The sequence below is a fragment of the Gallus gallus genome, chromosome 4, assembly GCF_016699485.2.
Source record: "Gallus gallus isolate bGalGal1 chromosome 4, bGalGal1.mat.broiler.GRCg7b, whole genome shotgun sequence".
NCBI classification, from domain to species: Eukaryota; Metazoa; Chordata; class Aves; order Galliformes; family Phasianidae; genus Gallus; species Gallus gallus.
Window position 1 is genome coordinate 85,016,799 of NC_052535.1, and position 23,141 is coordinate 85,039,939.

Consider the following 23,141-nt stretch of genomic DNA (forward strand, 5'->3'; position numbering starts at 1 on the left):
CCTGTGAGACAAGCTCAGGGTGCACTGCACACCATCCTCTGGCTGCTGACCCTGTGTCTCTTCCTCTGCCCTCACTCACATGGACAGGCTGAAACACACTGTCATGGGTTTTCAGGAAGAGCTGGAAGTTGACTTTTTCCCAACTGTGCTGAAAAAGCTGACAGTCACATTCCAGAGAGGCCTGGAATAATGCTGAACTGTTGTTTTTTCCTATATGTGACTGTGGTGTTAAGACTATACTGTAAGGAGAATATTAAATGTTCTTTGCAGCACTTGGCAAAATCAGTTTAGGGAGATTTTATTTTAATTTTAATCACAATTTTATCTTTCCACTTGGGAAGTGAGATATCCAGGAGACGCCTAGCTGAGGTCATCTTAGGTGCAGGAGCTGCTCTGTGGTGCCTCTCTAAGCCAAGGAATAAATGGAGTCAAGCTTGTCTTAAAAGTTGCTTTTTTAGTGTTTGAGCCCAGCCTGACCCAAGCACACCCTGTAGGCCGAATGCTGCCCTGACACCAATTCACACGACTGCTTCCCAGCTACCCAGAGGTCCCTCAGGTTTGGGCTGCAGGCTGGACATCAGGCAGTTTGTTTTCAGTTAGTTAAACTGGGTCAGGACTTCTTGAAACTGCATCCCTGAGGTTTGCGTGGAGGCCTACCAACACCCCTCAGCCCTGTGCTGCTGTGGGGAGCCAAGAGCTTTCCTTGGAGAAAAGAAGACGTGAAGGGGACGTGCCAGAGGGGTGCTGGACAACCAGAATGTGGGCATTCACTGTGGAGATGCAATGAGACGTTAAGAACATACAGGATAAGGCAAACATGCTCTGTGGCCTTTGTCCTGCTGTCCACTGCAGAAGAAGACAGAAGGAAGTGTGAGCCCTGATAACACTCCCAGGAGCCCCAAACTTTCCCAGCTGGTGTTGCTTTCTCCATCGTTATTCTCTCTTGAATTGAGTGCTGGATGAAAAGGATGTGCAGGCAGTACTGCCACCCATGTTTTATATCTCCACAGCCAGCAGAGGAGGAACCCAATGCTTCTGCAGGCCTCCCACTCTCCCCAGCAGCCTGAGTACGGTGTCCCTGCCCCAGAGCTGCTGCTTTGAAGACTGGGGAAAGATCAGTCTCCCAGCTGACATGCACTGCTTTGACTCCATCAGCAGAGGTTGGCAAAGTCCACTGGAATAAGGGCTGAGGACTGCTCCCCTGCTCTATCTCACTGTGAATGAGGAACCAAAACCCAGCCAAATGGGAACCAGATTCACTTCAGCCTCACTGTCCTGGAAAAGGGAACACGTGTCCAGCCTAGGCTTTCACAGTACGTTTCTGAGCATTGACGAGAACAGGCCTTGAGTACAGATATCCTATAAGGTCTGGAGTGAGAAGGGAGGATTGCCTACCCATCCTGACTCAGACATCTACACCGTGGGCAATGCCAACCTCATATCCACCTGGAATGCCAGGCTTTGTCCCATGATTGTTGTGGAACATTGCACTACTGTGAGACCAGAAGCAACTCACCTCAGAAGGGCTGAATGAGCACCAACTATGAGGTCGGTTTTTTTTGTGAACCAGGCAATTACAAGATAAAAACTTACTTTTCCTACACCAACAGAGTGGGTCCTCTGCAGGTGGAGAAAATAGGACTAAAGCAGGGACACCAAGGTTTGCTTCTAGAGAAGGGGCAGACCAAAAAGCAAAACACACAGTTGGGGCTGGCTTCTTGAGGACAGTGCTTGGCCTCAAGTCACCTCCTGTATGTTCCTAAGAGGCAACAGGGCCTCAGGGCACTATCATATGTCCCCGAAGTGGCAGAGCCAGCAGTGTGTGCTGCTCCAGGGACGCAGCTGATGGCCCCTGGGACTGGTTCACAGCCAGGAGGTGTTGTGTGAACCCAGGAACCATGTAAATCCAGGCCTGTCCCCTGACTCTCTCACCTTCAGGAGGCTCTCATTCCCCATCTCAGAGTAGGGTGCCTTTTGAGTGTTTTCACCTGTTCCATTTTTGCCTACACAGCTTTGCATAGAGGGGTAGAATTATTGCAGAAATGGGAAAACTGCTCATGTCCCAGGCTCAGGCTGCTGCTACTTCCTGCAGAAATGTCTTTTCACTATCCGGACCTATGAGTTTACAGAAGCATAACAGAAGTCAGGACCTTGCCCACTAATTACACATGAGCAAAGGACTTTGATGTAGATCCTCAGAAATACTTGGATACTTAAATACAGTTACAGAGCAAATTGAGCACCCCAGTACCTCTGAGAGAAGCTGGACCTCCCCAACCCTTATTTTCCCAGGCAACACTTCTTTCTTCTGTCATTGTAATTCCTCAGGGACTATATAACAAACCACAGTCACAGACTACACAAGCCAGGAACAAGGTGTTGTATTATTGTAATGGAACATTAAGTCACTCCAAAGCTAAGCCTTTCTGGGGGATTCTTCATGTAAGGAGTTTTGCACAGCACTTAATAAGAACAAGAGAGCAGATATTTATTATACGATGGCGATCAGCTTCTTTTCCCTGCAACAAAGACAAATTTGCCATCATTTCCAAAATACATTGACCCAACTCGTGTACTTCTCCAACAATTTTCATTGCCAAACCAAGAAGTTAGAAGCAGCCAATCTACCAGCACACACTGCCCAGGGGCCACAAAACAGAGACAGACAGAGGCTCATCTTTCCAAAGCTGAAGTCAAGTGCAACCAAAGCAAACAAGCCTATTCACATCATCAACAAAGTCACTGGTTAATGAAAACACATCCCACAAATGATTAAGTTGTTAAGTACTAGTCTATTCCAAACACCTCAGAAGAAAACTCATGCAATCTTTAACACTTACATCAGAGTCCCATAATATTTACATGGAGAAAAGGAAAGAATAAACTGTTAGGGGAAAACATTTGGATGTTGAAGGGGGAGGAATATCGTTTCAGAGCACAGAAATTCTCATCTTTGCTTTCAGAACATCTGTGGTTGAACTGGAGTTTATTAAACAACAATGAATGTTTGAACTTAGTAGCTGAAATGGAAACGTACTTAAATGTACTTAAACAACCTACTGATTCACTATGAACATTTTTCTTTCCCTGACATTACTAAAATAAATATTAAAAACTCCCAAGCTGCCATTCAGAGGTACTGCTGTAAAGTGATGCAAACTTTGCCCATAAAAATATGATTCAGCATTGAAAAGGAAGGTTTTAAGGAATAAAATTCCTGGAGCAACAGAAAGTGGTTGTCTGGACTTTAAGCACAATGAGAGAAAGGTTAAGAAGTGTGTAAATCCCTAGCAAAAGAGAGAGCAGCAAAACTGGCTATGAGCAAAAACGACCTAATGGTCACCTGGACCATTTAATTGTTTTCTTCAGGGCTGTATGGACAGCTTCCCTGGCGAAGAGCCAATTCATTGATAAGAATACTTTCTGCTGAAAGAATCTCACGTGTGCTTTGCAGCATACCACAAAGAAGGAGCTGGGTACATCTAATACACCAGTAAGGTGATTTAAAACACTACTAAGTGAGCATCCCATTAAGGTCTTCGCTGAGCTCTATGCTGCCTGCATGATCTGTCGCCTTGTCTTCAGGGTGAGAGGCACACGCAGGAAAAGGCTCCAGCAAAATAATGCTCCTCCTGGCTTTGTGCTGCAACATCTTGTGCATGGCTGACTGCACACCTCGGCTAAGCTGCCCATCAGTCACTGCTGAGCTGTAGTTTTAAAGGCGCACATTACTGTATCAGTCACATACAGTACACATTCACAAACCAGTCTCATTTGTCTCTAATGTCCTTACATATTTCTTATGTTGCCTGAAATCACTATTAAACTTCCCCTCAGATACACGTAGATGTAGCAGCTTTCCTGGTACACAACAAATTTTAAACATCTTTGAGATATATTTATTCTCTGCAAAGCCTAACGTTGTTCCTCTCTCAGCCATGCCCCACAGCCTTTGCAATAGCACCCAAGAGATGTTAACTGAGATAGCACTGAGCACAGAAGTTATTTCTTAAATGCAAGTCCCAGGCAAGCTCGTTTAACATTGAGCAGCACTTAAGCATTCGCTGGGCACTGCCAAAAGACAAACAAATCCCTGAAGGTTTTCCCTCTGTCCTTCCCGAAGGGGAAAAAGAACACTTATGTAATTGTATCGCTGTTCCACCGTCATCCTCAGGATGACTTTCCACAGGCCTCGAGCATAGAAGAGATGACAGAAGCTGAAGTAAAGACCTGGGATAGTTCTGTGAGCACAGATCACAGTTTTTTTTACAATAAGGGTGGTGAGGCACTGGCACAGGTTGCCTGGAATGGTGGTGCATGCCCTGTCCCTGAAGACACTCAAGGTCAGGCTGGATGGGGTTCTGAGCTCCTGATGGAGCTGTAGGTGTCCCTGTTCATTGCAGAGGGGTTGGACGAGATTAGCTTTAAAAGCCCCTTCCAACTCAAATGGTTCTATGATTTGCTTCTTCTGTGCATCACACTGAACTCAGCGTGGCCTTCAGTCTCTGTGCAGATGCCCATCCCATGGCATAAGGAGGCTGCATCTTCATGAACCCCCTGTGGTGCGGCCCAAATTAATGTGTCTGTATCCATTGCCTCCTTCAGGATATTGCCCAGGGAGCTGGGAGGGCAGCTTTTTGCTCCCACCAGCCTGTGCTCTCCTAAGAGCTGTGGGGTTTTAAGAGAGAGAGTTGAGTTTCACCTGCAAAAACATTAAGGCAACTGCTCCTGCCAAAAAGGCCTCATCAAGGCTCTGAGACAGCCTTTAATATCCTGCTTGAGGTTAGGCTTGAATATCTGCCCTTTTGGGTTATAAACTCTTCAGGACTGAGTACTTCTAATGTTTGTATCCTGAAACTGGCTGCACAGAAGTTGGTATGAGAGAAAGATCAGCGCCAATAGTTTGGAACAATTTGGTCTAATTAAGCAAACTTCGCTTCTTTCTTTGCAGCTTTGAGGAAAAAAACGTTCACATTACATAGTCTGGGACCTGGCCACCAAAGCTGCACTTACTAAGGAGCATGTAAAGGGCACACCATTGTCTGCGAGTGCATTAATGCATGCATTGCCTTGGAGACAGAGAAAGGGCAGCCTGTGGGGGCAGAAGGAACCTTCTATGAGATACAGCATATTCCGACCGACACTGTCAGAGCGACTGGGTTGAGTCAAGGGAAAAATACAGCAAAATAAAGCAATCTGAAAGTGTACACAAATTTAGGCCCAATTCAGAAACACATTGGTTTGACTACTGTTGTAGCATCGTTAAAAGACCTCCCCAGGTTTAATTCATGCCTACGTAGCACTTCAGGATCCAATGAATCTTTTGTAAATAACACTGAGGAGTCAAATCCGTAAAATTGGTTGAGGCTAAAATTAGAAGGGTGCTAATAAAATGCACTGTGAATACAAGGGCTTCACGACTGCTTAAACTGGTATCACTTTAAATAGGCTTCATTTTCCTTGCTCAGCAGCACGCTCACCCCAAATGTGAAAGTGCAAAGAGCTAGAAGAGAATCATAGAACCATAGGATCATTGTATGGCTTGGGTTGGAAGGGGCCGTAAATCATCTAGTCCCAACCCCAAGAGAACAACAGGGAGGGTGACAAAGCAAGCGTGTGAAGCTTGGTTTGCCACCAACATAATGTGCAAGGAGACAGAGGGTCAGGCTGGGAGCTGCAGCCTCCAGGCCTTAATGCTGCATGCCCAGCTGCTCTGGAGGTGACATGAGCCAGCTGTGTTTTCACAGCAGTGGCTGCAGTACGTTGGCAGCACTGTGATCCTGAGTGCCTCTGCTGCAAAGCTGATTGCAGTATGCAAAATAAACAGAAAGCACATGAGGTGAGGTATATAGGAAAGTCAGCTCCCACCAACACGGGATGCTGCCCGTCTGGATTTCTTCTTCCTCCCTAAACAACGTGCTTGGCAGCTCCATCCTTTGGCATGCCCAAGCCTGAGGCCTCCCACTCCTTTCATCAGCCACTGGGACAAAATGCATCCTCTATGAGAGAAAGGACTGAGGTTTTTCTCCAGAGATAAACTCCCCAGCTTTGGGTCAGTAAGGTGAGCAGCACTGCAAAACTTGCTGTCAGCACACACACGGCTCACACATCCACTCGTAGCCTGGCTGCCCCACTGCTTGTTCCCCTGGTGTTAGGAAACCTGGTGAGTAAGAGCAGCAGGAGCAAGCCAGGCTGGGGAACACAGCCATGCCCAAAAGGTACGCGTGGATATCAGGGTGCAGGAAATCCAGCACTCACCTCTGAGGAGTCGGCATACTGAGCAACACGTGCACACTGAAAGAGGAGCTGAGTGTTAGGGACTCATCAGGGTAAGCTACCATTTCTCAGAAAGCACTGAGCATCTCTAAATCTCTGCTGAACAGCCCCAAGGAGGGCTTCGTGGCTCCTGTCTGCATAGAGATGGTTGTCTCTGCTCGCCATCACAAAGCACAGACCCAGGAACGTGGCTCACGTGGCTGTGTGCTAAGACTGGGAGTACATACAGCTCCTAGGCTCTGTTCTCAGATCACTCAACAGAAATAACTCCTGACTGGGGGGAGAGTGGATAAGCAATGTGCAACACAGCACAAGTGGTTGTGCAATGTAAAGACAGGTTGCAGTACTGGGGCTTGCATTACTACATGCCTACATTTCACCAAGCATTGGTGCAGACACTCGGGCAGCTTCTGAACAAATACATTCACAGAACCCTGATATTCCTCAACCAGGAACACAGCAAGAAGTTTTGCAGTGGTTTACTGTAAGAATGAAGATAACCAAGGGAATTGCATTGCATCCTTCAGTGCAAATGCACCTGATCCACAGGTGTTCACAAAACTGTTATCTTCACAGCTTCACTGTGTTTGTGCTTTAGGAAACAGCCCAGAAGCCATTTCAAGTTTGAGCCTCCCAGTTTAATCCTCAGAGAGGCACCAATGACTCCGGATAAAAGGAGCTTCTGGAGCAAAAAGGGTTTGAGCTGTGTGTGATTTCTTTGGTAAACATTATCCTGCACTGCTGACACTGACAGCTCTTCCATAGTTTCAACCTCTGATGGTAACCAATCTGAATTTTCTGAAGGCTTGCTCTCTGAGACCATACAACATACGTACATGGGCTGTTCCTAGAGCTTTTCTGGTCAGTGGGGACAGGCCTATCCAGGCACACGCTGAGTGCTGATATTTCCCAACCTTTGCTCCATCCTGCAAAGCCTTCAGAGCTTAAGCTAGGAAAACAAAGTACAGGAACAGTCCCGACTCTCTCCTGCACAGAGCGGCGTCAGAAAGCACACCGCATGTTTCTGCTTTGAGATCACTCCAGCTAAGAATGACCTCCACCTCAGGAAAGGCTCAAGCACTCAGTCTGGGCAGCATGGTGCCTTTGCAGGATGCTCTGGGCACACAGTGTCACCTCCAGACACCGATGTCTTGTCAAGCAATGCAAAGCTTCTTGCTGAACTACATCTCACTGGCTTACCCAAAATAAAGGCTGGCTTCCAACCCCCAGCCCACACTGGGAGTTTCAGCAAACATGAGCAACCACGACATATGTTTGCATCAACTGTGGGACTGAGCTTTGAGACACAGTGGCCGCCATCCCACTCCACAAGTCACACGTGTCACACTCACCAGCCATTGGAAAGGAACAATCTGCACTGTCCAGGATACTTTTAAGGCAATAATATAAGGTTCAGAAGTACAAAAGCCCCGCACTGTTAATACAGACACATCTGTTTATTTGGCATTTGCCAGAAAAGCAGGATTGCCTTGAGAAGTATTTGGAAACACTGCTCTGGACCTTCCAATTGTTTATTGTGATGAACAGCCACACAACATTTACAGTTCCCCAATGAAAGGAGCAGTTCTGCCTCGGGGAGAAGCACAGGTTGGAACACGCATCAGAGCTATGATACCATCAGGATGCTAAATTGAGAAATGCTGAACTAAGAGCAAAGTGAGAGATGAGATAAAGAGGACAGGTGGCTGGGCTGTCACGCATAGGGAGGGCGCTCACTGTGTCTCCTTGGCGTGCGTTGGAGAAAGGTGTGCATGTGCTTCACAGAAGCAGTGGTAAGGCTTCGTGTAACTCACTGTGAGGACACAAGTCATAGCAAAGCTGCTTTTGCCCCTTGTGTTGCCCACGCGTGGCTTTAGATTGGGTGTGGGGAGGAGGAGGAGCACGGTCTTTCTGTGGGATGGGTGTGAATAGCTCAGGTGCCTGCCCCATGGCTCAGCTGTCTGCACTAAAGGCTCGCTGAGCATCTCAGCTATTGCTCAAGCACTTTGCACAGCTGTCTTGGCCAAAGTGCGGGTTGCAACTATGGGACAAACAGCAAAAGGTAGGGCTCATTCCCCTTCTCTCAAAGGCAACTCTGGCATATCCTATGTCACGGCCTCATAAGACACTCTTCTGCAGACAAAAATAAACCTTTGCTATGTCTGCATGTGGCACTGCTAACCAAATGCTAAGCTCTTCACACAGCGCTTTGCTGTCAAAAGGAAATTCAGGGAGCCACAAATCAATCTAAGCAGCACCAGTCACATCTTAAAAAAATAACAGCAATGGAAATGAAAGTAGCTGAGTGGTTATTTAATGTAGTTGGAGTACAGCACAATGCTGCAGCCAGCTTTTGGCCAGAGCCAAAGCCCACTGGTGTTAGGAAAGTTGTCTCGGTGGGCTTGGAAGCATTCCCAGGGATGTGAAACCAGAACCCAAAGCGCTCCTGGTGCTCACTGGGGGAGTGGGGGTTTTCATACCAACATAGCTGAGTTTCAGCTGTCTCTGCGCAAGGAAGGCAGCAGACCTCTCTCCATCTCTGTCTGTAGAAATCACTTTCTTTTAAATATCCCATCTGCTCTTAAACACAGTCATGCAACAGGATGAGAAGTGAGTAACACCAAGTTCCACACCAGATCTGGCTCTGTTTTCAGTGCTCAAGGAATGGGATTCACTCAAACTGTAATCTAGACCTAAAGAGCCAACTCTTGTCTTTGCCACATTGTTCTAAGTGAGGCTGTCCTTCCAGGTACCATTTGTTCAGCAGCAAAGCTGGCTTGAGGACTTCCCAGCTCCTCACCCGTTGGTTTCCTACTGTATCTCTCCAAAGTGTCTTAAGTTACTTTGGAGGGCAAACAACAGCAGTAATTTCCCAGGACAGTGATCCAGCACCCACAATCTCACAGCTCTGGGGCTGCCACAGCCTGAAATCAGGAGCAGCAGGGCAGCTCCCCACACGTCAGTGGGCTCTGTTGTGAAAACAAGATAGATAACGGACAGCATGAGCAAATTACTTCTGATTTTCCATGGGTGGTTTGGCTGCCTTTGGAGCACAGCTACACCACTTTCAGGATTTCTTCCCACTCACAGCTCTTTACTACAGGACAGATTGAGTGGCTTCAGCAAGCCTGTTCCATGTCCCGAGGGCAGCACTTCACATCATTTTATCATAAGGCTCCTCTTCTCTCCTTGACACTGTAGGTACTCCTTCAACAGTGACTGTGGATGTCCCTTAGAACTGACTGATGTTCACGCGTGCTCCCACACGTGGGGATGTCAGGGTCAAAGTAAAGAGTTACAATGGCTCCAGCAGTGCTTGGCTTCCCCATTCTAGGCTGACTATGGCCCCGCAATGCCTCCTTCCTCAAGCAAACCTCACTAGCACTTTAGCACATCAGCACATCCCAACGCACCCAGGCAAAATATAACACTTCAGGTTCCTGTCCCTGCTGCAGTTACTGGCATTTTAAAGTGTGGACACTGACACTGAAAGCTGCACTTGCATAGAGCTGCAATAGGTTGGAATGAATGGAGGACGAGGGTAAGCAAGTGAGCAGGGAAACACTGGGATGAATGCACGGCAGAAGAAGGGCTATGGGAATAACAGCCAAATCATCAAGTCATCCAAATCCCAGCACACCCACATGCAGTGCCTCCGGTGCCTGGATTGGGAAAGGAAGGACAGATTAGAAGAACAAATTAAAAAGGGACACTTTGGTTGTCCAGAAACTTCTCAGAAGTAGTGACAAGATGGAGAACCACCTAATAACTACCAACTGAGAAACCTTGAAAGACTGGGATGGATCCACAGACAGGACTGTGGCACTGATCAGGTATTTCACATGTTCTAGTCACTAATGTAAGGTGTACATAAGAAATCTTCGAAGGTATTCACCCTAAAATACATGAGAATCTTCTATCACACTGGGCTGTCAGGACTTGGCCATGGAAAGTACAATTTGTGCTGGTTTACAGACACACTGAGGAGCCAATGTACTCTCCAGGTCACACCGGCATTTTGCAATAAAGCAGGGTCTGAATTCAGTCGTTGTGATTCCCCATGAGCACCACATTGCCTCTCTTGCATATGCAAGACCTGTTCCTTCAAGCCTTCCCTAAAAGCCTCCATAAAGCAGGATTTCTAGGGCAGAAAGTGTCTGCAGTCCTAGCCAGGCTCTGTTAACTTTCTTAAAGTTGTTCTACACATCCCAGCTACTGCTGTCAGGCTTTCTGGTGGCTGGTGGCTTCTGGGACCTTTACAAGAAAGCAGTGATCTGCAGCTGAGTCATTCTCATGTCAAACAGGCAGGGGTATTTTTGCTGACTCTCTCTGATGTCAGACCAACTCAGTCCCATTATCTCAAAAACAGGAACGTAAAGAAAAGTCTAATGTTTCTGTGAGACAGTGGGGACTGCTGACATGGACATCTGTGTTATCTCAGGGCTTTGGGACAGGAAAAAGAGCTGTATGTCAGCTGTTTGGTAGTATATAATATATTATATGTACATACAGCATACTAATAGGCAGCATATTCTTTCTCTCCCTTGCTTACGTGCAAAATTCCAACTAAGCAAACACAAAAGGTGAAGCAATGAGACTATGCCTAGGCTTGGTGTGCAGCTCTCAGGACCTCATACAGGCTGAGAGATCCCACTCTTCTATATGCATACACGCACACACACTTGTTATGACTGATCAATTTGCTCCTCTAGTCATTCTGACTACATGCATAACTGTGCCCACGCAAAATGGCACAAGGATGGGAGAGATCAGGACCATTTATTTTCCTTAATTTGATTTAAAGTGAATGCAAAAGCCCTTTAGTGATGCCTGTCTGCATTGGCTGTGGGGGGAGAAGGGCCCTGCAACAAGCAGGTTCCTGGATGAGGAACCTCAATGAAATCAATAAGAGAGATGGGATGGATGGAGGCTTTGGAAGGTTTTATTTATCTATGTTTGAATAAGAGTTTTCTATTCTGGGTGTAAACACTATTTTCAGATCACTTGCCACAAGTGAAAGCAAAATCTGTTAACGGTGTATACAGGAATGGATTTCATTCCCACCATGTATTTTCTTCCCTTTATTCTTTTATATTTTTAAAAACAAACCTTTGCTTTTCAGAGACACTTGCTTTTCATAACAGTGCTTACCCAGACATCCTTGGCACAAACAGCTATCAGACCTAAGTCTCTGCTTCTAGGAGTGCTCTTTACAGGTTTTATTTCTCAGGCTTCAGCAGTGATGCAGCTCTTGAACTGCAGCTGTCAAGTATCAGCTATTGTATAGTTCAGAAGAAGCAGGAGTTGAATTAATTTAAACCAGATATCCATCAGAACACACATTTGCACAGCGTAAGAGTGAGAAGCTGTATCACCAAAAGGAGGCTCTAATAATAATAATGACCCTTGCCTACTACTGGACATCCTTATCTCTGATTTTGGCACTTCCATTAGTGCCTCTTATTGAAAACCAACACCGATTTCAGCCCTAGAACCCAACTTTTCAGTTTGTGAGGGCTGATATTGGCTCCCTGCATGCTCAAGTCCACTCCTTGGTACCAGTCAGGAATAGTAACCATCAAACAATACTGTTCTCTCTCTTTAAGTGCCAAGAGACTCAACAGTGTGTCTGTGTCCTCTGAGTTCTGGTATGTGCTGCCTGCAATGTCTGTTTCTATATATTCCTGCCAACTGCATTACTTCATTCAGCTGTGTGATATTCCAGACAACACAACACTGAAAATAATGCTGGCACTTACCTGAGCTGCCAGTGCCTTCCGATGCACTTCTGGATGTTTTTGGCTGGCTCTGTTTGCTACTTGTTCGTACAGTGACCGAAGGAGGAACAGTGCTGCTGCTGTCACCACGAATTGTTGAGAGATCCTGCATGCTAAAGCTCCTTAGTCTCTCAGACAGGGCCCCCTGTCCCTAGTTAAACAAGCAAGCAAATAATATACACAGAAGTTAGATGAGACAGTGAATTTCAAACATTCCTTCTCCCTGGCTCATTGAAGACCATTAGGACAATAGGGAAAGAAAAAAACTGCCTGCTCCAGTAACCTAGAGAGGATGTAAACGAGTGTTAAAAGCATTATTTTACTGTCTTTGCTCTTCCTTTTGGAGTGGTTCTGTGCACAGAATGTGATTGTTCAAAACTGTGATGAAGAACATCTCCGATTCTTCAGTGCAGTCATTTGAACTTGGAGCAGCCTTGGCCACATCTGAAGGAGGAGGAGGATGTAGGAACTTTCTGGTAGGTACTTTTCTACACTAATATCTTAGACAGCTTCTTGTTTCAGAACTGCAATTAAACGGTCTGCATCAAAATAACTTCCTTTTGAAGTTAATCCTCTATGATGATATTCATCCAGCAGTTCTCAGTCACAGAAAGAATTTTCAGAGGACAGAACGTTTGAAATTTTAATGTAATAAGAAGTTATTCTTAAAGGCAAATAACTATTCCCGTGTTTTTTTCATGCAGCTTAAGGAAGAAATAAACTCCTCCCATTTGTATTGCTTTTCAGACTAGCTATCAATCAAGAGACAAACACATTCCGTGCCTGTCCCTTAGTGAACTGGCATTGATACAGTGAAATATTGAGTTACCTAAAAGTACTGATTTACCAGCATCACTTCAGAAGTTTCACAAGCAGAGTAATGGGAAATCAGTGCTTCTACCCCGTATAAATTCCTTAGCAACTTACTTCTAGGCATTGTAATTAGGCACAGCACAAGGTGCTTATAACCAAAGTTGCCATGGCAACTTTCAGTCTTTACATTCAAGGAAGTTGCTGGATCAGTAATATCCCAACTTTTCTTGTACAAAAAGCTTTAGGCTGAAAAACCCTCTCAGGATTCAGACTTCCAAAGCGTATCAGTTCAGCCACAGACAGGCTGCTCATCCTGGACTACAGCACTTTTCTGCATCAGCAAGAACCAAAGAGCACATGGCGATAACTCCTTCCCTGCTGCTCTGAAACATCTTCAGTAGAAACACATATCATTAAGTACAATAAAACCGAGCTGTTCTTTGTAGGGCAGTCACATGGTGGAGCCAGCCAGGAAGCCACAATAGGGTTTTTCTCCTTGGTTTACTGAACATTTGGCGTCTTAACACGTCTCTATGCATGCTCTGTTGGCACCTTGATCAAGGCAATCTCAAACATCAGCACAGACTGGGAGGATGAATGGATTGGGAGCAGTCCTGCAGAGAGGGACCGGGGGACATAGGTGGCAGAAAAACTGGACGTGAGCAGGTGATGGGGGTTGGAATTTGATGATCCTTCAGGTCCCTTCCAACCCAAACCATTCTATGGCTCTTCAGATTCCTGCACTACCACCCAATCCTCACTGCTGATTAAAGGGAACATGAGACATTCTACCCTGGAGTCTGACTACAGCAGACAGCTCCCTAGCAAGAGCTAGTTATGAGCAATCAGATCACTAGCTAATATTTTGCTGTTGCAGAATGACTGGACGAGCAAAGCTGAGGGCTTAGCAATTGATAAGCTGCTGTACCACGAGTGCTGTATTCCTCTTGCACCACCAGCTCAAATGTCAGCAGAACTCAAGCTTTTAACCTCCTCCCAGCTGCTTTGCTCAGCCAGCTAACCCAAATAGCATTTCATTCCACAGAGTGACTTCTGTATGTGGATGTGAGTCAGATTAGAGATGAGATTCATGTGGCAGGGAAGATGACACTAAATGCACACTTTTGCATTGAAAATTAAGGAGATATGCTAATTTTATATATATATATATATATTTGCATTGGAACCTGTGATACAGTGGCACAGAATGACCTAAAAGCTTTAAAACAAGGACCTGATGTATGCCTCTCATCATCTGTTTTCTCAGGGAAAGGAGCAGAGAAGGGCCAGACTGGAATGGGGCTCAGTGGCACTGACAGGACAGAAGACAAACACTAAAAAGCACGTGGTAACATCACCTCCTAGTGAAGAACATTAACTCAGTGTTAACAGCCCAAGCCACAAACACTGACCCAACCAATATAGCTTGGAGTCATCAGAAATCATGGTCCTTTCCAAAATCTGAAGTCAGTATCGTCACAGATGCTCTAAAAGGCACTGCAACAGAATTACTTTGCCTCTCTAGAGTTCATCTCTGCATTCACACTGGAAATATAAGTTTTAAAAGGAAGGTGGACTTAAGAGTTTGAAAAAATTGAGTCTACATACAATGAAATCATTCATAAAAATTCTTCCACATACGTAGGTGGTTTTACACAGCCTCTGGGAAAACAAAGTTAGGACCATAATCTTAAAATCTGCAATGTATGTAACAAAGTCTCATTAAGTATAATCTAAATATAAACAAATAACAGTGTCTGGATTTCATCATACCTTCAGTTAGACAATCTGAAAGAATTCTGCAGACATTATTTAGGCTTCAGAACATCTTTAATAACTACAAACTACATTTTGCAGCTGAAACTGTAACAGCACAGTGACGTGACACAAATCAGGAACCAAAAACTGCCAAGTCATGTAAGAGAAGCTTTGTGTTAATGCAGGATGGCACCTTCTGGCCTTTTACGTTTTAGGATCAGTAGTTAATGGACAGGCAAGGGAACACTAAGTCACACTCACCACACTTCCAGCACAATACTAAACCTGTTAATTTCCTCCTCTCTCTTTGCTGCAACTCCTGTTACACAGTAGCAGACACGTCTGCATGCATATTACAGCTGCCATCCTGCAGATCTTTGCTACAAGGGGTTGTGCATAGTCCTAGGGCATCGGTTATTGCTAGGTGTCAGCAGGACTTCCCCAACCACACCTGTCAGAAAATGCTTGCAGAAATCCATCTTCACCTTTGAGCCATGTCCCGGTCTCTCTAGCTCCACTGCAAGCCCAACCACTCTAATGGGATCACAGCAGTGGGAGTGAGGCTCTCTTTGTCCATTAGTGAAAAAACAAACACAAACACGGCAGCTTGGCCAACACAGTAGCAACAACCTGAGTTAGATGGTTTTTCTGCATTCAGAGCTCACTGCCTGACTGCTGGAGTCTCCAATTGCCAGCAGAGGACTTGGAAGGCATTTTGCTGGTGAGATCAAGGAGAGGCTTTTAAAGCTCAGCATGAAGGATCTACCTACTGGAAGCAGGGCAAACAGCATCTGGGCTGAGACCAACCTCAGCTGAAAACAGTTCAAACTAGTATTTTACAGGGAGGCAGGTGTTAGGTGTTAGCAGAAGCATTCAGCAGATTACCTGCCCTTTTTTCTGGTCCAAATACAAGTGTAAATGAAGTAGTTGAGAGACCTAGCAAGGGAAAAAAAGAGCCAATGTGGCAACAAACATAAAAGCTTTGAGAATAAGGTCGGTTTGAAGCATAAGTAATCAAGGTGAGACATGAGCATGACACTGGGCACTGTTGTACAGGGACTCACACACACACACACAAAGCAGGGGCACCCACCTGTGAACTACAACTTTGAATGTAGATTCTCCCTTCCTCAGCTCTCCCAGAGAGATGGAGAAAACACTCCATAACCCCAGCTGACAGGGTGTTACCTAGCAAGTGCGTTTAAAGAGTTAAGCAAATTATCAACACAACAGGCTGTCAGTCTTTGCACTTCACAGGTTCATCCCACTGGAGAGACCCCCAGTGCCTGACCACCTCTGTAATACAGACTGACAGTCATTAAGAACAGAGTGCACTACAGGACTACGTTATGACTAGTTTAGGCACAGGATTAGGTCAGGGATGCTCAGGAGTCATTTTAGTCCTAGTGATTACCAGCCCTTCTGAGAAGTAGGGTAACACTGGGGAATTACACCAACAAGTGTGTTTGCATGAAGAAGCTAACAGGGCCTGCCTGCAGAAGGCCCTGATAAGAGCAAAACCATTGGTTCTGGGGGCTAACCAGAGGCCTGAATGAAGGGAGCAGTTGCTTCTGCCATTGTCAAACCACATGAATGCAGCTATCCTACAAACAATATCTTTATGGCTTGCGTGCCATGGCTGCCTGGGAAGAGCTACACAGTTTGGAGAGGTCAGACAGTACAGAAGACTCAAAAGGAAATCAGCTGACATTAACGTTCATGGTGGAAACTTAATCTCATCCACCCTTCTTGTTTGTGCAGTCCATTTCCTCTCCTGGGAAAAGTATGAAATTGTCTGTCCCAGCCCAGCCTCTCAGGGTACATTTATTGTTTGGTTCTGCTGTCCTGTGCATTCACTGGCTATTGTCTGCTCCTTGAGACATTAATGCAAGAGCCAATGAGATGAAAAAACCAGAATCAGCTGCTTAGATTGTATCTCTGCAGCAGGGATTTTGTTTTGTTGATGTGGGGGAAAATCAGTGTTTTGAGTCTTCAGAGTGAAAAAAATGCATTACACCATGACAGATACAACTCATGAAATAGTGATTAGTGGCACCGTATGTTTCAAGAAAGCCTTTGTTGGGATAATATAGCTCAACCGAGAGATCACTGGCTTTGGATCCCAAGTGGAGATCCTTTAAAGGATGCTGTGTTCATAAGGAATGTGCTCAGCCCTTCTGAGATAACGACAGGTCCCCTCCTGATTTCTGCAGCTCATGGCCATATAAAAGAACAGGGCACACAGTATGGTGTGGCTGTTAAAGATACGGTACTAAACAGACTGGACAGACTGTCCTATAATGCATTTGATTAGCAAAGAAACACTTTCCTTGCAGTGTTCTCATTACAAAGATGCTTTATCCTTCCTCTTTTAGGAAAGGAGGCTCCCCACGTCCCTCTTTCCCAGTTCAAGTAAAAGCACAGGTCTCTACTGCCATGCCACCAAAGGCACCATTTCTTCCACAAAAGTCTAGACTCTAAACATGAATAGCTATCAATCATCATGGGAAATCAGAGAGCTAAATACTTCTGACTTCTGGGCAGCTGCGCTGGCTACACCTGCCAAGTACTAGAAATGAAGGAAAAAATGCTGTTTGACCAGTGAGGATAAAATCTAAGTGATCTTCAGTGCTTCTTCACCTGGCTTAAAACCCAGCAAAAAACTGGGAGACTTTCCAACAAATTTCTTGGGTTCAGGAAACCTAAACTAGCAGTGCTGCAGCCCCTATGGGGTGATGAGCCCAGAGGGAATGGAGGTGATGCTGCCAGACTTGTCAGGTGGTTTTGAGCTGAAGCAGTTTGGGAACTGCTGATGCAGCAGTTAAAGAGGTGGAAGCGAGTACTGAATGCTTCCCACCTTCATCTGCATGTCTGGCCTTTTTAACAGATATTCAGAATGATTGCTAGCTCTGGCAGCACTGCAAGCCATATTTCCCCATGCATGAAAGGCTCCTGGACTGTTTCTCAGACTTATTAGGCACAAATGTCTTTTCAGTGACACCAGTCATGCGTGCCTGCACCTTCCACCTCGTTTATCATCTCTTGCCAAGGCCCTGTGCCCACTGCCAGCAGTGTGCCGTGCCCCCCACTCCCTTCCTGAAGGCAGGCTGCACCAAGGGGCACACAACAGGCACAGCATCAGCTGCTGTGCAAACAGAGGAGCCAGGGAAAGTGTGTTATTAGAAATCTTGGACTTGTGATGGTCTGATGGCTGTAGGATGTTTTCTGCAGCTCTGCTTTGAAGAACAGAGTTGAAACTGCAGTCTGAGGTGGTTAAGTAGTTGGCAGCAGGATTTGTCTTGTGGTAAAATGACACTGACCTGTTTGGCTGAATTGGTTTGTCCAGAATGAGGAATAAGAGAATAGGATCTGGGAAATGAGGAAGCTTTAAGGAGAATGGAAGTCCAAAGCTGGGGAGAGTGTAAAACTGGTGATGGAAGGGCTTTAGAAACAGAGGAGACAAAGGCAGAGCACGGCAGGCTCCTGAGAAGGGAAGGAAGGAGTGGAGGGTTGGCAAGTGGGGACAGGGCAAGGCAGCAGGTGGTGGGAAGCTCAGGGGGACAGGTGGAAGATGAGCAACTGCTCCTATGGGTGTGCCAGAGGAGGCTGGTGCTGCCTCCCAGCCATCAGTACTGCTCCTCACTGCAGTCGCACATGTCTCAGCTGCTCTCATCAGAAACCAGAGTACTGCCAATGAAAAGCCTGTTTGTGCCCAGGCCTCCATCTGATGGCTCTGCTGCCCAGCCAAAGCCTTGCACCTGCCCCACTGCCTGTGTCCCATAACAGCCCTGCTGCTGCCCTGTTTCTGCAGTAACAGCAGAGGGAAGGAGAGCCACTCAGACCCAAATCAGGCTCCTTTTCTGCTTCTCCTCTGCTGCTGCAAGCTGAGCTAGAAAAGAGGTGATCAGTGTCCAGGGCTCCTTGCAAGTGGGAATGGCTGAACTAGCTGGAACAAAAAACATGCAAAGAGCAGCAAGATTTACTGCTTGGTCATCTAATCCCACCACTTAGCACTGACCCACTTGAAGTCACGGTGTGTGACAGATGACCAACCAATGAGGACAGGATTACAGAGCCCCAAATGAGATTATGCTCTTTAGAGGAGATGCAGGCTGCTGGGGGTAGGGAAAAGATCCATGCTGAGCACCTAGCAGGGGTAATAAACCCAGCTATCTAATGCTCTGTCTGCTAAGAGAGCATCAAAAATAGACTCCACTCAGAGAGAGAAAACACCCAAGTGAGCCAGCTGGGCAGGCTCAGGGTACTTGGGACACTGACAGCTCCTCGGCCTGTAAAATGAACTGGCACAGGTTTGTGCCAACATTAGCACAACTGTGGCTTCAAAACAAAACAGAGCAGTGGAGGGGAGGGGAGCAGAAGGAGGGGGGAGAGAGAGAAGCTTGCACTTGGCTAAGATTGTTATTTAAGATAGAAAGGGGAAAGGGGTCAGGGGATCAGAGATAAGGAAGGTGTGTGGCTGTGCTCAGCTTGCAGCTTCTTAGCCTATGAGAAACCTCTAAGTAGCAGCCTGTCAGACACAAAGCATAATCAGAGAGCCAGCAACACTGTGCTGAGTTGTGGATTTAAAAAACAAACAAAAAAAAAGAAACTGTGAGCCTTGCCCAGAGATCTTATCACCAAAGAGAAGAGATCATGATGGATCTGGACCAGTGGGAGCACAAGATGTCCCACACCGTGGGACAAAGACAGCAGTGAACAGGGCTGTGCACAGTGGGAGCCATATCTCCAAGTACAGGAGCCTTTAGATTGAAGGTCATTTACTGAAAACTGAAAAGTCTAGATGGAACACACTTTTAACACAACATATCACTGTGTATTTGCCAGCTCCCACTTGCAGTTCCCACTGCAGTGTCTGAGGGTCTATTTCTTAATAGGAAATCATCTTTTCCTCATCCTTTAAACCAAGTGAAGAAGAAAATAAGAGAGATCCTCCCATTCACTTGCTGGTAAAAGCCCCATTTTCCACGGGAACTGCATGTGCTCAATAGCTCTGAATAGGCAGTCACCTCTGTAGGCTGCAGTTTTAATGTGACCTGTTAAAGGCTGAAACCCAATGAGCCTTTTCAGAGCTCACTTTCCAATCTACACTCAACACTTATCTCAGGCAAGCTGGATACCCTTAAACGTTGGCAGAGGGAAAGTCAGGATAAGGCTCAGAACCAGTCTTCTCTTTTCTCTTCTCTGGAAACTTTCCTCTGAGGACAGCACTGCAGTTCTGTTTGGTGTCTGTCAGCTCAAAGTGTTTTCTAGATAAATAATCACTTAAACTTCACTCATGCAGGTTAATCTGCCTCTGCTATACCTCCTCAATTGTGCCAGTAAGGGTGCTGACATATATTTAACAGGGGCTGAAAACCAGGACAACAGAAGCTGTCACCATCGTTCATCTCTTGGAAACCATTCCCAGGGCAGGGGATAGCTAAATGGGAACACATCCACACCTGAGCCATTGCACCTCACATCCTGAATATTGGAGGCACTGCAGAACTGGAACACATCAGGCTGAAAATCACAATCACAACCACTCAACCCTCCCTGCCCAAAATTTCAGTCTGAGAAGGGCAGGGACAGAAACTGCCTCAACCACTCCTAACTACTGTACCATGAAGAGTGTAAAGGTATTAAGGGTGAGGTCCCATGAGCAGCACAGCTAAACTATCTCCTGCCCACAACCAGGAAGGGAAGATCTTGTTTTTATCTCCTCCAGCCATACTCCTCATGATGCAGCTCTGTCCCTCCCCTTGTGCTGGCTCCAGCACTCATGGGACACACTTGTGGACTCTTCCACTTGATAAGAAAAATGGTACTCCCTTTCTTTCTCCTTATGAATTAGCATTAAAATAGATTAGAGCTAATGCAAAGAGACCCAAACAGCTGGTGCAGAGAAACCCAATGGGAGTGGGAGCATCACCCCCCTTTTGGAAAAGGAGAACTGTTAGATCACCTCACTGTGCCTGCTGAAACTGCACCCTGAGGAGCACAGAAGCAACTTGCTAGGGGCTACATGCTGAAGTGGTGAAGAAGTCAGGAATCACATTTTTCCTCAAGTACTCTGTAACTTAAATCTCAAGGTTGAATGAAAGGAATGAACGCTGCTTGCGTTATTGTATAAATCGATCAATCCAATGACTACCTCTAAATCCTATTAACAGAACACTTCCCTATCCCCAGAGGAGCGTGCAGGAAAGACTCTCTTGGTCCAGCATGGGGAACAATATTTTAACTGTTTACTCTCAAGTTAGACTGGCAGATGTGCCATACAGCAGTACCACAGAAGTCACAGCATATGTTGGTTTCTTTCAGCAATGAAAGTGAAGCTTCATTATCTGAAACAAAGCAGTACTTTCCTTGTACCCTGGAGGGTCTTCTCCATTCTGCCTGGCTTCCTGCTGCCACTGGAGCTGTATTTCAAGGCAGTGAGAATCTTAAGAGCAATGTATCAGGAGAAGAACTGAGCCAGGCTGACAGCCATAGTCTGCCCGATGCTTGGCAATGGAACAGGAGGCAATTCTTGGCCTTTTTTTTTTTTTTTGGAACAGCTTTTGCATATCCTTGTCACTCTGTGTGTATATGACACATCTCAGGGGCTCACACTTACATAACATCTTCTTCAATTCCACATGCTTAATAGCCTATACCATATTTGGCCTCCTAAGGATGAATTATTCATTTTTACAGGAGATAAGGCCAGGATATGCTAAATGATGTGCCCAGGGTCATAAGAAAAGCATTTGGCAGAGGAAAACAATTTCCTTCAACTCCCATTCACGCATTTCTCCTAATGCCAGCATCCATCTTGCTCATATGCTTCCGTTACCTTTCTGCAAGAAGTACTGTATTTGGCTGCATGAAAGCTGCATTTTTTAGAGAAGTCTTGCTCCACAAAACACAAGAGTATAGCTGCTATGCACATCTATCCTAAACCGTGGTAATCCATTGCCAGAGAGCAGAACCACAATATCCAGTTATCAAGTTCTTGCACCTTTCATGCATAGAAAGAGATAACAGCTATTTTCTGGTCCTGGCTCTAAGCCAGGAACAGACTACAGGACACACCTCCTCTGAAAAGACCACTCCTCCAGCATCTACTCATTCCTCAGAAGCAACTAATGTCACTTCCCATTCACTCTCACATAAGCACGTCCCCAGAGAATTATGCACCAGGTATGTTATGTGTAAATCTGTCAGACGAATTTTCAGCCTTCCTGAACTTCAAGTTACAGCTACTTTCTGTTAGTATCTGGACTAGAGGTCACTAGACTTCTCAAGAATACAGCACAACAGATGACAAGCTGGGCCTTTCACTTCCCTGGCAAAGTACTGACAAAAAACTACTTCCTAGATTGGGTGCTGTGTTTGTGTTAGCAGCATTCATGCCCCCACTTTGACAGGGAAAATGAAGAGTGCAGGCTGTGATGAACAGCACTGCTAATGTTGTCATGTGGGTACTGAATGGCATGGAAAATAACAAAAAAAAAGAGGCCTGAAGCAGACCCTAGTTTTCATGCTGCATTTACAACCCCACACAGGTTCACATTTACTGTCTTCATCCCAAGAGCCACATCTGTGGCTGGTGAATGGGAAGCAAACTGGGGGGCATGATGAAAACCAGTGAGAGAATCCCTACCCCTAGTATGTATCACTCTTCAGACCGTGGCTATAGCTGACAATGGATGCAGATGAGAAGCTAATATCACCATCCTGACCCCCACCTTTACCTTGGAAGCTGCCATGACAGCTGCTGTGGCCGCAACGTTCAGGCCCCGCTTCCCGAAGTGCACGAGGGCATCGTAGCTCCGGTCTTTGGCCTGGACGAGGCAGTCATCGATCTCCTGTCAGAGCAGACAATAAAACAAAAAGAAACACAAGAGTGATAAGTACAGAGTGCTTCCAGCCTCAAACTCTCAGCAGAATTAGGTCATCTTTGTGGAAGTAGACATGCTCCTTTTCCCTCACCCTGGCTGCGGAGAAGTTCACAGTCAACATTTGCAAATAGGAAAGATTTGCAGGGGAGCAGTAACTTCCATTTCAGCTTTTGGGATCTCTTTATTCCATGAATGGAGGATTGAGGTCCAAAGTTGGAATATACTTGCACAGAGCAACCACCATGATAGGTGCTGGAAGCAAGATAGACACATCTACCTGGAAAGGATGTGTCAGAAGCCATTGGCAATCTATGGACTCCAAAGACAAACTGGATTGCTGCATAGTTAAAAAGAAATAGCAGTATGTTGCAGGCCAGCTGCAGCTATACTGCCCTGGGTCCATACTCGTCCTGTCAGAAGTATCTGAGGTATCTGTGCACATCACTGCAGTGTCCATCTCCAAAATGCCCATGGAAGTAGGCCTAGAGGGTCTGGATTTTAACGTTGCACAATATGCAGGGAAAGTTCCTGTCCTTGTGCTCCCTTCCCCCAAGACACAGGGACCTAGATGATAATGGATGACGACAACTTTCAGTGATTAGCTACTGGGTATACTGGGTTAGTAGGAGCT

At 45.9% G+C, this 23,141-nt stretch overlaps 1 protein-coding gene across 18 annotated transcripts in view; it reads right to left on the bottom strand.

The window, feature by feature from the left end:
- Window positions 1–23,141, bottom strand: part of REEP1 (receptor accessory protein 1) — a 59,998-nt gene that overhangs the window by 7,339 nt on the left and 29,518 nt on the right. For 4 of the 18 annotated variants that reach the window (XM_040700328.2, XM_040700336.2, XM_040700327.2 and 1 more), the window contains exons 5-8: window positions 22,364–22,477; window positions 15,510–15,560; window positions 12,036–12,204; window positions 6,259–6,294 (exon numbers count right to left, since the gene is read on the bottom strand). In XM_040700328.2, coding sequence (XP_040556262.1) covers window positions 6,259–6,294; window positions 12,036–12,204; window positions 15,510–15,560; window positions 22,364–22,477 — 370 coding nt within the window. Of the gene's footprint in view, window positions 1–2,364; window positions 2,520–2,840; window positions 2,885–3,681; window positions 3,708–6,258; window positions 6,295–12,035; window positions 12,205–15,509; window positions 15,561–22,363; window positions 22,478–23,141 lie in introns of those variants that run through there. The other 14 variants (XM_040700344.2, XM_040700329.2, XM_015285981.4 and 11 more) reach the window with 9 other exon arrangements.